Source organism: Phyllostomus hastatus, unplaced genomic scaffold, assembly GCF_019186645.2.
Source record: "Phyllostomus hastatus isolate PE091 unplaced genomic scaffold, TTU_PhHast_1.1 phas_contig_148, whole genome shotgun sequence".
Lineage (NCBI taxonomy): Eukaryota > Metazoa > Chordata > Mammalia > Chiroptera > Phyllostomidae > Phyllostomus > Phyllostomus hastatus.
Genome location: NW_025333607.1, coordinates 2,570,899 through 2,587,137, shown reverse-complemented (window position 1 = coordinate 2,587,137; position 16,239 = coordinate 2,570,899). Strand labels below are relative to the sequence as shown.

General features: G+C 41.2%; 1 protein-coding gene across 2 annotated transcripts in view; it reads right to left on the bottom strand.

Annotated features, from left to right (window-relative positions):
* The window catches only part of HEATR1 (HEAT repeat containing 1), a 49,752-nt gene extending 39,671 nt beyond the window's left edge, over positions 1–10,081 (bottom strand). For both annotated transcript variants that reach the window (XM_045861026.1, XM_045861034.1), the window contains exons 1-8: positions 9,965–10,081; positions 9,485–9,656; positions 8,728–8,944; positions 5,426–5,567; positions 3,876–3,977; positions 3,296–3,436; positions 2,103–2,314; positions 1,840–1,973 (exon numbers count right to left, since the gene is read on the bottom strand). In XM_045861026.1, the coding sequence (XP_045716982.1) occupies positions 1,840–1,973; positions 2,103–2,314; positions 3,296–3,436; positions 3,876–3,977; positions 5,426–5,567; positions 8,728–8,944; positions 9,485–9,626 (1,090 nt within the window). In that variant the 5' untranslated portion in view covers positions 9,627–9,656; positions 9,965–10,081. The remainder of the gene's footprint in view (positions 1–1,839; positions 1,974–2,102; positions 2,315–3,295; positions 3,437–3,875; positions 3,978–5,425; positions 5,568–8,727; positions 8,945–9,484; positions 9,657–9,964) is intronic.
* Between the last annotated feature and the right edge of the window lie 6,158 nt (positions 10,082–16,239).

The window sequence follows — 16,239 nt, the reverse complement described above, 5'->3', positions numbered from 1 at the left end:
TAACTTTAAAATGTATACATTAAATTTCGCCTTTTTAAAACCTATTTTCAAAAGTGTATCTCACCTAGTCATTTATATTTTTCAGAGCATTTTTGTATATATTACCCTAGTTTATCCTTTACCTGAAGTTCTCTGTATTTTTAAAAACCAGTATGATCCTGCCTACCTCACTAATGAGAAAGAAGCCCAGAAACGTGGTTTCCCCCAGGTCACATTGTGAGTGGTTAAGTTGGGACCTGACCTGAGATTTCCTACAACTGTGCCCCCCCATCCCTGGGGACTGCGTTCGAAAAGCCCCAGTGGATTTCTGAAGCCGTAGATGATACCGACACTACGTATTCTGTGTTCTTTCCTGTACATACATAGCCGTGATAAAGTTTAGTTTGTAAGTTAGGCACAGAAAGAGATCAACAACAGTAACTAATAATACAATAAAACAATTATATGATATACAGTAACGAGGTACATAAACCTCTTTCTCTCTCTCAAAATATCTCTTTGTCCTGTACTCACTTTTCTTTCTGTGATGGAGAAGACACGAATCCCCAGCATCACCGCTCTTAGGCGCCCGCGCGCTGTTAAGTGAAATAAGGTGACTTGACCACTAGCACTGTGCTACCGAGACAGCTAATCTGATGACCGAGGAGTTACTAAGTGACTAATAGGCGGGTCAGTGGCCACAGCGTGGGAGACACTGGACAAAGGAACGAATCAGGTCTAGAGAGGGACAGGGCAAGACTTCATCAAGCTACTAAGAATCACACACCATTTAAAACTCATGAATTACTCATTTCTGGAATTTTCCATGTAATATTTTCAAACTGTAGTTGACCACAAACAACTGAACTGCGGAAAGCCAACGGGGGGACGACTGTATCGCTGGAAACAGGCTAAACGCTCGTCCCAGTGCCTCCTTCCTGGGCAGAGAGCTGCCACCTTCTACCTCTGACTCTCTGTAAACACAGGGACCAGAATCTGGCCCTGCCTGCAGAGACTGGGGTAACATTCCTTATCACCCTCAGAACAGGAGAAATGAACTCTCATTCATGCTAGTCACGTTTCTGAAATGTATTTAAATCAAGATCTGGTTAAGCAAACCTTATTTTCTAAGAGACTGACTTATATTTAGAGATGTCTTTCTTAATCCAAGGACCAACTCTTTCTCCCTTATTTTTCTGTATTTATTAAAGGATAAAATACATGTAATGCAAGTCAATGCTTTCTAATTAATTTTGGGTTTGAAAAACATTTTGGGTTTTTATGCATGAGACTTCCTTGGTCTTATATTTTCAATGACTCAAGGGAGAAAAACTCTTTTTGTTAGCAAATGAATATTTATTGTAAATGGAATCACTAAAATTCATTAATTATCTAAATAAAAAGGGAAGCCCTGGCCAGGTAGCTCAGTTGGTTCGAGCATTGTGCAGGATCGATCCCCAGTCAGGGCACAAGAGAAGCAACCAAGGAATGGGTAAGTGGAGCAACAAGTCGATGTTTCTCTCTCTAAAAAATTAATTACTCAATCAGTTAATCAAATGAGAAGGGAAAGTTTTATTCAATAACTTATCTTTAAAGCAATTCCTTAGCCTTTCCTATAGAGACTGTTTAAGAACACATTTTTTTAAACAATAGAATTCTGAGCATATCAAGAATTCTCTCCATCCAACCTGCTCTTCCCCCTAAAGGTTTCTCACATAAGAAAAATCAACAAGTTACACAAAAACAATTGGTTAGCAAGAACTTAAAATATCTTAGACATAAACATGAGTGTGGTTCCTATTTTAAGAGGATCAAGTAACAGAAAACAAGTTTTTGGACACAAAATGTAGAGCCACATACCTGTCACATGATTAATGATGGAGACAACCAGGTGGGGAAGCATGTAGCGTAGAAGGGGACTGATGTCGTACGTTTCAGAAATCCCACGGAGTATTGTAATGAGGTCAGGAACATTACACAGGTGAGGAAATGGCCTTTGAAGAAACAAGTACGTAAGGTGTTGACTCGACAAGTTATACAATAACTGGCAATTTATCTTCAACAATTATTCAGAATAATTTCCTTCAGCTCTACAGACCATTTCTCAAATCAGTTCCACATACTTTTTCCCAAGACTGTCTGGCTTCTGTCTCTGCAGGAGCACTATCAAGCAGCCTAACCCGTCCTTGATCAAGGAGGGAGTCTTAGTCAGTGTTTTGATGATCTGCGAAGCCAACGAATTCACGACGGTATCTTCCATTGTCACTTTCACAGAAATCTGACATATTATCATATATGTTGCAGCTCTGTAATCTGGTAAGGATGATTTCAATCCCTAGACATTTTTTAGAAGATAAGGAAAAATAATGAACTATATTACTATTCTACTTAAAATGTTATTTTACCTTGATAATTAGAAATGCCATAAATCAGAAAGTGATACTACCTAATGCACACTCCTCAGAAATAAAAAAAAAATCAAGATGCTGACCCCTTTCCTGAGTGGACACAGAGGGGACAAGTCTCTTGGATGAGACAGGGTCTCAGGGGGTCTCCCACTCAGACATCGGCCACATATCTTAACAGAAGCCAATGAGCTCCTCTTTTATATGCCAACGCCCACGGGTGGGAGGGAGGCCTCAATCAGAAACTGTCCACATGACAACAATGACCATGGGACACTGGTGGGATGCGAGAGCGGTACCTCCGTGGGGACCTGAGACACGGCAGGCACCCAGGCAACTAGAAGAAGAAACACTGAGAAGCGGAAATCAGTGCAAAAAATGGTGATGAGAGCCTGTGCCCCAAAGATTCTCTAACCCATTTTCTCTCCAGTGAGGCAACAGGATGGCTAATTGAGATCTCTGGAAGGGAAGTCCACCATGTGAAGATGGGCAGGAGCCGGGGCTGCGCTAAGAGGCAGGGAGTGCCAACGGAAGCTGGGACAGGCACCCAGAATTCTCCTCAGAGGCCCCGGGAATCACCCCTGCCGACACCCTGACTTCACACTTCTAACCTCCAGAACTATGAGATACTAAAGTTCTGTTGTTTAACACCCCCCAAAAGAACAAGACATATATACCTAGGAGACAATTAGCCAGCATTTATTCTTTAAGAAGCTCTAATTAAGATCCTACTCTGGTAAGTTTTTAAGACGAAAAAAGCTGTATTTTTTTTTTTACTGAAAAATTAAATCTCATTAACCATCTGAAATAAATTGTCCATTTTAGAACATTTATGTCTAAGTTAAATTTTTAAAAGCTAAGACATTCCTTCAAGTACAAAATAACCTACTATATACTTGAGCAGAACCAACCTTTTGGACATATGGAAACAGCTTAGCAACCACGTTGTCTGATACGTCCTCTGCAGCCACCAAAGCAGACACGATGGTGGAAGCGTAGAAAGTTAAGAGAACCCTCAGCTGAGCTGAGCTCCCAGGATACTCAGCAAAAACCTGGAATAAAAGCACAGACAAGACACATTTAAGAGTGAAAGACCAATTAATAAAAGCATAAAAATATTTACAGTTCTCCTCAATAACCTCAGGCTGACATTTTAATTTTTATCACTTGCAACATGAATACACAAATCTAGTGGTTCAATCACAGATGGCAAGACTGAATGAACAATCTTCTTGACATTTTTAGACTGTCTTTTTAAACTGTTTAAACAATCACTACAAATGGAATTTAGCAAGGACTGATTCAGTTCTGCACAACAGAAAACGCCTTTGGTGATCAGAGACTGAGCCCACGGCTCGTGCTCCTGAACCGCTCACTTCGCTGCCCTCCTCCAGTGCCACTGATACCAGGGAAGGGCCGGTGCGTCTTCTCCCCTCAGAGCAAGCCTTCTTCTAAGGGGACGATACATTCACGAAACAACGCACTACTTACCTTCACAGATTTCGTTACCAGGCTACAAATGAAATCCATGAATCCAAGATCTTTGTAGCAGTGGGTAATCAGGGTTCCCCTGGCCAAGGGCACTCCAGATTGCTGTCAGAGACAGAAAGCAGAGGCATCGACAGGTCATTACGTTCAAAGCACCCACCATACATACTTCGTAAGTATGAAGTACAGTCTCTCCTGACAGCTGGTGGGTGGTAGAGATGAGGTTAACACCTAAAATTGTGCACACCTTAGAAATTCAAAAGAGAATGTCGGCAATGAGGGTGGTGGCACTCAGTGAAAAATGCCTACTTATCATCATGTGTGGCACCTCGATGTGCATTTACCTAAATCTGAAAATTCTCTCCATTCTTAGTAACCCTGCTGGCTAGCTTTGGTTTCTGAGCCCATGTTGATATGGTTTTATCACTGCTTTACAGTAACTCCAGCAATAAATAACTCGAGAAACTGGCCCCCGTATACTGCTACTCCCACCACCTAGCAATGTGCATGGTGAGTACTAGTGCAACGGAGAATGTGAAGCCAACTTTAACAGGTGCCTGGGGCCTGGAGACCGGAAACAAATGTGACTAGAGACAGCAGGTCTGTGCAGGCCAGGGGAAAACGGCCTGCACGTCAGCTGCGTGAATGTCCAATAGCTGGATAAGAAGCTTCATCATAAGCTGGCCTTTTCTTGTTGAACGTAACAGTTCAAGCGCTTTACATTCAAACTCCTAAATTCTCCTCCTTAAAATCTCCCATTCTTTTCTTATTAATAATTCAGGTCATCGAGCTCACTGTCATAACCCACACAGTTAACTGTGCCTAGTCCAACCATCTGGCAGTCCACTGTTGTCCCCATCGGTCCTCCTCCTAGCTTGAATCGCCACGCCCAAAATTCAGTGAAATTCCTGACATACATCCACTTTCCTCTGTTGTATGTTGCAAAGTGAAAATGGCAAGCCAGCTGTTTTACTACCAAATCACACTGCCTGATCTTAGTCAAATCCACCCTGTAATGCAACCACTTCTTCATTCACCCGTAAATGAATTCCTAGCATCTTCCTTACTTTAATAATTCCCAAAGTCCTTCAAGGCTTCCTCATCCTTCTAATTTTTGTTAAGTAGTTCCTGCTTTTCCTCACTTCCAACATTTTTTAAGCTCTTCAATTCCAAAATTTAAAATACCAGACAGTATAAAATAGTGGAAAGACATGAGCTTTAAAATTGGATTTGAATTCAAATCCCAACTCTGCCACTTTATAGTTACATTAACTCTGGCAAGTAATTTAATTCTCTGATCTTGTCCTTATCTGAAAAAATGGAGTTTTGTGATGAAAACCCTAGATAATATGTGTAAATTGCCTAGTTTGATTATCAGGTACAAATAAAAGCCAGCTGTTACCCGTAACAGTTTAAACTGGAAGTGAGAAAATAAAAGTAATGGAGGTAATACTTGGGATTACCCTCGGAAGCACTGACTTTATTTTTTCCAAACTATATCTCTTAATCAAGATCTGTAACAATTACAGATATGTGTCATTCAACAATCATACCTTAACTGGCAATAACCAGAACCATTTGTGCTTTGAATTATTAATTTTCAGAAGCTGTATAACCCGCACAAATATTCTTGTCTCATGGTATGGCAGGACACAAGCAATGAGGCTATCCTGATTATAAAGATGGATGTGGAACCTGGGGAAAAAAGCAAAAAATGCAAATTGACACAAACTTTACAAGCATACATCCAGTTGGCCAAACAAATCTGTTTTTTTTGCACAATAGCTCTAGCAGTACATAGGTGTCTTTAATTTCACTCCAAACAATTTTGTTAGACTGTATTATGACAGCTGTCATATCACCGTGCACTTTTTAAAAAACATCAAAATTGGTGAATTTTTGTGCAGCCATTTAATATTGAAGATGGAAGAAGATACACAACGTTTTCAGCATATTATGCTTTTTATTTCAAGAAAGGTAAAAACACAACTGAAACACAAAAAAAGATTTGTACAGTGTATGGAAAGCGTGCTGTTACTGATCAAACATGTCAAAAGTGGTTTGCAAAGCTTCTTGGTATATTTTGCCAAATAATTCTTTGCTGGGGGACTGCCTTATGCACTGGAAGATGTTTAGCAGCACCTGTGGCCTCTACCCACTATTTTGGCCAATAGTGGGAGAGAGCCAACATACCTGAAATATCCAAATCAATAAAGTTACTGGTAAAAACGAATAATGTATCTTTTATTTTACAGGAAAAAAGTAACAATTTTTCCGTACATGTCCAAATCCTATTATCAGTGAGCTAAAACTACTTAGAATGAATATCAGCAAAAACAACCCCATAACTATAGGACGCAGAGCAGTTAAACAGAAGCCCCCTATTTTGTATTAAAGTACTCAACAGGGTATTGCCAATTCTTGTGCAGCAATGTTTTTTAAAATTCTGTATCAAAATTTATATCCCACTGACTTTCAACTCTGTCTGAACCTACTGTCACGTTGACATAACTGTGGGACAACTGCAGTCAAAGCAACGGAGAGGTGCGTGGCCCGCAGGAGGCACTGCTCGGCTCCTCCTCCCGCTCCCAAATGCACCTTTCAAGCTTCCTTAATTATAATTCAAGAACCAAACCGCTAATTAAAGAGACAACCACATTACTTTCTTTGAATAAAAAATAAATTATCAACTACAATCCTATATAATTTGTCCACGAACTTTCATGAAACCTTGTATTGGTCGCTCCATACTAACAACAAACTAACAGAGTCGTTAATTCTATCACATACATTAAATCCTTTCTAGCCTTCAACACCTAGCTCTCATGCCTCCTCTCCCAAGGTGCTTTCCCTCATTCCCCCAGCCAAGGGATCCCTCATACCTGTCTAAACCCTCCCATCCTTTTACCTGTATCTTTCTCAGCATATCATACCACTCTGCCTTTTTTAGTTTCATGTGCTGCTTTATATGAGGCAAGACGTTACTTTGTCCACTAAGCTTTCTCCAGCTACTTTAGGCAGCCCTATGAGCCGCAAACTTGGCATACACCTTTTTTTTTTCTTTTGCTAAACTCGTTTCTGTATTGTCTGAATGTCTGAAATAGAGTCTATGTATAAATTTTGGAGAAATGAAAGGGGACCAAATAGGGGAGAAGGGAATATGTTTTATAAGTTCTCATGCAGAGGAAGAAGGAAGAGTGTGATCTCAGCCAGTGAAGGAGAGGAGACAGAGACACAGCAGCAGTTCGAGATCCTTAAAGAGGGTTCACTTGGGTCTGCTGTAGTGCAGCGCACACCCTTGCAGACTGACTCCTCTTTTGGGAACTTGAAAAAAGATACAGTTTTCATAAGTGCCTTTAAAAAAAAAAAAGTATTCAGTTCCCTGGATAAATACTATATCCATCAATTTCATGGTATAAAAAAGACCAAAAATAGTGATAAAAATTAGCGTGACTACTGCCCAATCCCAACTCCACTTCCATCCCGTCTTATCTTCTTCTTTTTCTTTCTCAAAATCTCTGGCCCCATTTCCCTTCCCCAGTTCTGAAACGTAAGTGGTAGCATTCTCTACATATCATTGTGCAATTTCCCTTTCTCATGAAATAGTATGTCTAGGGGATCTCTTATCACTACGAACAGAACTTCATTTTTAATTTCATAACGTAGACCCATACATTGTGATATTCCGCAGCTTAAATATTCCCTTATGCTTTTCCAATGTTTCACTATTACAATGGTGTAATGATATCCTTATAATAAAAACAGCAACAGATTATGTTTAGTGAGGAATAATCTGCATACACCTTTACCCAAGGAAAGCCTAGTCATTTTTGTAACAAACAATGTTACATGACTACATGTTGTAAATGCAGAACCAAGTGCAAAGAGTGCTCCTTGTATTAACTGGTCAATGGGGAGTGGGGGGGGGGGGGATGAAATGCTAGAAGACAAAGGACAATATTACAGGCTTGATTCTTTTTTGTCCTTGAGTCTGATGTTCTGATGATCAGAAGACCCCAGTTACAATTATGTTTTCTCAATGCTCACTTGCTCCCTGAAGGGAAGTCACTTTACTACCATGTCTCCAGTGAATGAATTGGAAATCTTTCTTTTCTTACAACATACATATAGAAGAATAAACAAAGATGTATAAGCTGTGATGTGATGCTAACAGTAAATGAGAAAATAAAACTGAGTACACTTACGGAAACAATCCCCGAAGTGCATGAAACATCAGACTTGGAAACAAACTCGTATCTCAGCATACTAGGTGTGTGACGTAGGCAACTTAACCCCTCTGTGCCTCAGTTTTCTCAATTACAAGATGGTGACAAGACAGTACAAGTCTCTCTCCACAGGAGTGGTGTCACTACTGAGATAACGCACACAGAGTGCACAACATGGGGCCTGGTATATAAATGGTCAATACATTTACACACTAGGCCCCATAATACATCAGCTATTACGGCTTTTCTCAAGTTACGGTATTTCAGAGGATACTACTAGTCCCCTCTTCCCAAACCACTAAATTTGTTATTCTGGCAGCAAAGAAGTTTAGTAATGCCCTTTGCCCCAAATACGCAGTGACGACTGGTAGTGGCCAAGCGACATGAGCGTCTTAGAACTAACGAGGCTGGATCCCTAGATCTCCAGCAGTCCTTTCTTTTACTCTCGACACAAGCGAGTTCAGTGGCAAAAAGGCACGCTCATCGTGCCTCTTACCTCATCTTCAGACCTCATGTTAATCTCTTACCTGATTTTTTCAGCTTTAAATTGATAAATGTTGTCATTACTTAATTTTTTTAAAAGATCAAAGCTGTTAGCCCATAATTATTACTGTAATTTCATTTGCTACCTGTGAATCAACCACTCTAGACACTTCTGTGCTGGTTTCAACAGGAAGTAAGGTGACAGGTGAATAAGGAATAATGAAATGTTTTCATCCAGCTGTTTGTTCACGGCTTTGGTCTGAACGCTGCGCTCCAAGGTTTTTGCCAGCTGGCTGAACAGAGGGGCTTCAAACTGCTCGAAAGAAGGATCGATTCCAAGCAGCTCTTCCAGGCCAGTGCATCCTAGAAAAAGGCCAGTTCATTTAACAATTCCTTGCAAGAAAACTCCTCTTACCCCTCTTTTATAGTTTGACTCACACCCTAAAAAATAAAAGCTAAGTTCTTTTAGCATGTACAATCTGTAATTCAGTCCCAAACACAGATTTCTAACTTTCAACTAGAGAAAAAATAGTATTATACCAACGAGAACAAGTATTCCCTGGCGGGGCTGTTCTTTTGTTTTTTTGTAAATACCCCTACAAAAACTAGACTAGCCCTCTGGAAAGAGGGCTCCTCCCGCGCCTGTGGCTGCTCCTCCCCTCTGTGCTTCAGAGTCTAATGATTGGACGACCGCCCTAACCTTGCAGCCTCATCCACGAAATGCAGGTGCGACTTACACACATTTCAAGAATCTAGCACATGGCTGTCATTCTCTTTCCCTAACATCGTCAGGCAACAAGTTAGAAACTGCTAAGGGGGCAGGCAGGTCAGAACAGAAAACAAGAAAGTACAGCAACAGCCAGAAAACAAACGCTTTAAAGGGCTTCTTAAAGGATAGCTCACCAATGGCAAAGGCAGTGTCCTTGTCGATGGTGGCCGCTTCCTTAGGGTCAAACAACAGAGAGGCAACTTCATCTCTAGATAAGAGACTGGGGTCACTCTGAGGGAGGGCGAGTCGCTGGAGCTGCTGGGCTAAGGACGTCATCTCTCAGCTGGCGGGTTTCTGAAACTCGGGCTAGGAAACACACGGACCACGAGCAGCTCTATGAAACTGTCAGTCAAGTTACATCCCGCTTAAGCGCAAGCGGCAAATGCCTCACGCACAAGCAGCTTTGCGCCGCGCCAGCGTCGCGGTGGACACGAACCCGCTGCACCGGGCGCGCGGACTCGCAGGTGCCCACAGCAAAGCCACAGGGTCATCTAGTTACTGCTGCCCCCGGCCCGCACCCGCGGCCCGGCTCCCTCAGCCCGGCTCCGCAGACCCGAAAGCCCGCGGACGCCGTACTCTGCCGTGCTACACACCGACCCACCACTCCTACTCACCGGAGCGCGACTCGGACAGGACTTAAAACCCAAACCCCTCACACCAGCTCCACATGGAAGCCCAGACCGGCTTTTGCCCGGAAATCTAGAGCACGCCTTGTGAAAGCTTCCGGTCCCAGGCACTACGGCAAGAGAAAAAGTACACGCTTCGCGGCGAGGAGAAACCATGGCCCCGCCTCCTTGCGGCGAAGCCCCGCCTCCTTGCGGCGAAGCCCCGCCTTCTTGGGCCGGACTTCCGACTCCGGGTGCCGCCCTCCGCAGGGCGGGTGTGATCGTCGGCGCCCGCGGGGCGTCGCTGAATTCGGATCTCTGCGTGCGCCTGTGTGAGCGGTACCGTGGGCGTAGGTCACTCCACGTGAGTCCGGGAGCTGAGCCGCTGTGTGGACGCAGGCGTCGCCCCCACAGGCCCGGCCGTCCCGCCTCCGCTGTTCACCTCTGAGGTTTCTTTCTATTAAACCTACCCGTTGAGATATAATTTACGAATTAGTTTACCCACGTCAGCCAAATAGTTCGATGAGTTTTAACAGACTACGTCGGTGTAACTGTCGCCGCAGCCAAGACATAGGCAGTTTTCGTGGCCGCCCAGTGCCTCTGCCCTGGCGTCCCCGCGTCACCAAGTTAATGCCGCTGAGAGGTCCCACGTGGCTGGGCGCGTCTCCCCACGCTGGGTGCTGCGTGCTCTAAATAACCAAAACTTCCAGTTGATTCTACAGATACCTCCTTCTCTGTGTCTTGCAGAGAAGAACATGTTTTTTAAAGTTCTAGTATCTATTTCATCCTCCTAATGTGTCACAGGACTTTTACCTCCACAGAAGCAATCAGCTTTGGGAGAAACGAAAGTAATAAGAAATGAAAATCAGGCCTATTTTATCCTTGAGACATACTTGCTTTTTTGCCTTGAAAAGATCCTCAATATAGTTTCAAAAGCTTTATCAAAGTGAAAATAAAGAAAAGCAAACGTCCTCTGGACATTGGTTGAATCCTTTCTACGTCAGTTCTGATGGAGTTTGGTGCCACGCAGAATTTTACTTTAGAAGTAAATTAGGAAACTATATAGTTTCTAGGCCAGGAGGAAGCAAGCCAGAGATTCAAAAATATATTTTTAAGTTTTGGTGTAAAAATATACACCATGGTCTTGAGTTACATCTTTTTCCTCATTTTAAAAGAATTCTTTGGATGTGTTCCCGATTGCTTTCTGTTTATCACCTCCTTGGTTTTGTGATTACATGCCTGTCTCCCTATTTGACTATTCATTCAATCTAGGACCGGAGCAAACTTACTTTCTCAGTTGTTACTTGAATTTAAAATATCAATTGTAAATCAGATGTGGCTCTGTGAGTCTAATAGTCCTCATGGCTTTTGCTATTTTACATTTATTGAACCCATAATTTTAGCTGTAACTGATACATATTTCTTGACTCAAGGATAGACATTGTTTCCCAGGTGGTATTTTAACCACATGTTTTTTGCCCATGGTGACGCTGTGCCCAGTGTAGCATCCAGCAAACTCGAGAACAAATATCGGAGACTTTCAGGGTAGCAAAGATGTTACTTTATTGGCCAAGTTTAACCTGCGCAGGGGCGAACTCTTAAAGTGTCCAGCGACACAGTGCCCACAAGGAGCTGCAAACGAGAGCCGCGCCGAGCGCTTACAACTACGTTCTTATATATGGGCGGGCAAGCAAGCGTTATACAGAAGCAGACGTGGCAGTTAGTAATTCGCTTACAAAGACCGCGCGTGGGAATTTCAAACCAAGCGTTCTTTCATAAGGCGGTAAGGCAGGATGTTTGTTCATTAACCTAGTAATCTCCTGGCTCTAGCTAGCTAGTTTTCTATTTTCTCATTAAAAACTACAAAGCACTGCTTATCTAGCCTACCCAGGGGAGAGCGTCTGCTAGACACAGGATGTTTGCTTTAATTGTACTTTGTCTCTTTTATCATTTCTTTTCAGCTACAATGTGGTTCTTGTCTATTAAGGTTAAAATTTAGTTCTTAATTTCCTTGTTCCCAACACCCAGACCCGCGCCTAGGGCCCCAGGTGGCTGCTAGGGCCACAGGGCTGCTGTTGAGAGGGGGTGAGCAAATGGGGCAGGCTTGTATTAGAAAAAGAGTGAGGGTGAGAGTAAGCTCGTTGTTAAGATTGGGTTATATTATTATCTTGGGTTTGGGAAGGGCCATGTGCCCCTTCAAAATAACCAATCAACTTCCCAGTCATTCACAGGCTTGTGTTGGGTCTTCCCCCTAACACAAGAGTCTAGATCTATTTTCTAGACTTTCTGTGGTTCTGAGTTCCTTATCTCATCCTTTTCCCAGGCTAGACTTCACCCGTTATGGTCCCAATTTTTGTTCCTGCTGGCTTGCCTCGAAGTGTAAGCACCTTCCTCAAGCCATCTTGGCTTCTGTGGCACAGGTGCTTTCTGTCCATCCTCTGTAATGATCCTCCTGCCCCCTTAAGGGGATTAGGTCCCAAACTCAGAGGATACCCTGGGGGGGATGTGTGAAGCTGTAACTTCCTAGTGAAGTAGGCTTATGCTCCCTTGTTGATTAAGCTTAATAATATCTCACTCAATTTGCACCCCTCCTTTATTAATATATAGCTAACATTATCACCAAAAATTACAACCATCTTTCTGGTTACTTTGAAATAGCTGGTAGGGGCTGGGAGTTGAAAAACTGATTTGGAAATCCGTCTGAGCAAATGTCTGCGTTACCTTTGGGAGCCAGCAGATGGCACCTAAGCATTTCCTGATCCCCAGTGGCCCCAGCAGTGTCCCAGAGACCTCATTGGAACCACAGTTTTCACACTTTGAAAATTTGAAAACTGTGTACAATTACATGAAAGTTGGATCATTAGCTCTTCCATATGTTATATAATGCAATAAAAATAATGCTTTTAAGTGTGGTTTAGAGAACAAAACAAATTTCAAATGTTCAGATTTTCCTAGCTAATGAGACTCATTCAAAGTCATCTGTTTAATGAATACACTAAATTGTAGGTGTGAGTAGCCTGAATCCCTTTCCATCCATCTCATTCTGAGTTAATTTCCATTGAATATTTGCTGCTGGGGAGAGTTCTGTGTTGATTAGGGTAACAATGAAGTAGAGAACTGGGAAAGCCAGCAAGACACTATTAATAGGAGTATAATGGCAAAAAATGATCAGAAAATCCAGGAAAGTTTGGCGGTATACGACTTGGATCTATGTGAACAGGATTTGAAGAACTTGGGGTAGAGAAAGAGATAAATTGAAGCTCCTGTGTGTGATATCAGACAGAAAATAAATAGAAAAAATAAAAGTTTTTGCTTTGTGTGACATTTGGATTCTCTCTTTGGTATTCTTAAAAGACTCGTATGAAGATTTCAATTTACTGTAAGTTCTATTTGAGAGCCAGACTAATGCTTCTTGTGTAACTATGCTGTAGCTGCTTTAAAGACCCAGTAGGCAAGTCTAGTTTTAGGTGGGTTATTTAAGTGTTATAAACAAAAGAGACAAAAGTACCATTATTTCCTAGTCATATGATTATATATACCTAGGAAAGCCAAGGATTCAGTTCTATGAAACAGCTGCATATAGTGTGAATTATAGGAAACTAGACAGGTGCAAATTATACACACAGACACATACATTCATAGGGCATCAATAACATTTTATCTAATTGTGGGAAAACACAACATAAAGCCCAACTTCCATGACACCCACAAAGTACTTGAGAGTGAACTTAAATTTATAAGCTTTTGGTGGAGAGAGTGTAAAACCTTATGGAAAATTAAAATGGAAGATCTGAATGAGTGGAAAAGATTGATAAATATATATATTCCTGGATAGGAAGAAAAATATATAAAATGTCCATGTGCTATCCACAGATTAATTTACATATTTAATTTAGTCTTTAAAAAATCCCAAAGTGGTTTAATTTGACAAAAATGTTTCTTAAATGGATATAAAAAACAAGTATAATAGAATACATTTAAAAAATTCTCAGAGGGACACAGCAGAAAATATATAATAGGGGAGATTAGCATTATCAAATATTAAAAATAAATGACAAAGCAGCTACAGGTCAAAGAATATAGCTCTGGAGCAAAAATAGCCCCAATCCCAAAAAGCTAATCCAGAAACAGACCCCAATATATGTGAGTATTTAACATAATACCAGGTAAATACAGAAAACAATCAGGGAAGAAAATGCCTACCAATCAATGTTGGGGTAAGTAATTAGAATGGAATTTTAAAAAATCAAAACAGATATTCACCTTAATCCATACTCAAGAATGGATTCCAGAATACCTACAGAAATTACTGTCCCGGAATGGAGTGACAGACCGTACCTCACCGCCTCTGGAAACTATTGAAACATGAACAAAATGTGTGAAACAATGGTTTTCAGGACACTGCATCAGCAACTAAGTTCCCAGTGATCCCAGAGAGACATGAAATCCATTAGTGCCTGGCAGTCTCCTGGCCTTGGCCCGAGGAGAGGAAACCCAGCAGAGCACGAAGTGGAAGACATGGAGCTAAGAGTCCAGGAGAACAGGGCGGCCAGGGTTGCAGGACAGAGAACAAAAGAAGAGACAGCTTCAAGGATCTGGAGAGGACCATCCTGGAGTACCACGCAGGCATGTTTGTAAGGGAACTATCTAAAGCTGAGGAAAGAACCCTCTGCAAAGGTAAGAGGGAACACCACCTGCATTCACACAGGGCGGGCGCCTGTTCCCACTGTAAGGTCTCATTCGTAGGGGGGGTCTTGTCCCAGAAGTGGGGACTAACTGGCCCCGATCCAGCACAGTCCAGTCCCTGACACTTCTCAACAGCAGGATGATAAGAAAGATAAAACTCTCCAAGTGACCTAACCATACTCCAGAGCAAAATTCAGCAGTGTCTGAAGGAATACAGAAATATCCAGCACCCACAAGGTGGATTCCACAATGCCCGGCATCCACTGAAAAATCACGAGACATGCAAAGAAGGAACTAAAACAAAACATCATGAGAAGAAACATCAGTTGAAACAGACCCAGAACTAATACAGATGTTAGAATCAGCAGACAAGGACAATAAACAGTTGTTCTAACTATACACCATATATTTAAAAGTTAATAGAGACAGATTTTTTTAAAAGACTCACATTGAACTACCAAAGAGAGAAAGTACAGTGTGTGAGATGAAAAATAAACTGCATGGATTGGTGGCTAAGTTGCTACCACAGGGGAAGAGATCAGTATACTGGAAGGCACAGCAGCAGACACTGTCCAGAGAAAAGAGGATTTTTAAAAACAAACAAGGCTTCACGAGGCCATAGGACACCTTTGTGTGGACCAGAGTGTTTGCAATTGGAGTCCCCAAAAGAAGGGCCAGGCAGAAAATATTGAAAGAAAAAGAGTGAATCAATAGATCCAGGAAATTGAATAAATACCCACACAAGGAAAAGGAGGAAATGACACCAAATTTCATCATAATCAGGATGCTAAAAAGTACATAAGAACTGAAATAGTAGAAAAAACAGGAAATAATAGAATTGCATACTTATTAATTTTGGGGAGAAGTCCCAGAAAAAAGTTATTAAGGAAAAGATCGGCAGCTCTAAGTATGTATAGACCACAAATTCAAGTACAATATCATCTGCCTTTTTAAATCATGCATAAACAAACTTGAGAGACAGCAGTGAAAAAATGACAAATATAGAAGATGAAAGAATGACCTATATGTATCTATGTATGCAAGTAATACATGTCTCATAATGAGAAAAACACATTTCAGTAAATAGCCAAAATATAACCAAATAATCCACACATACAAAATACAATTATTAAATTTATAGGAAAACATTCAATTATCTTAGAAAACAAATGGAGATCAGAAGAATGTACCTTATACCTATTAAATTAGCAAATCTAAAAAAAATAATATCATTTAGTCCTGGAAACGTATTTTAATTCACATTTTCATGCATTACCAACGATAGTAAAAAGTGTCACCCTTTCAGAAGCAATTCGGAAATATGCATCAGGAACTCAACATATGTTCATACCCATTAACTTAGTAATTCTATTTCTGGAGGTCTCCACCAACCCAACATTCCACAGTCATAAGCAGACTGGTATGACTTTCTTATGTGGAATGGTGGATTTTAAAAGTACAGTTATATATAATTAAATATAACTGCAGTTAATATAAGTACATATTTTTAAATATAAAGTGAAAAACTATAGTTTGATAGTTTTACACAAAAATAATCAAAGACCTTTTTCTAATTTATCACTACATACCAGACATTT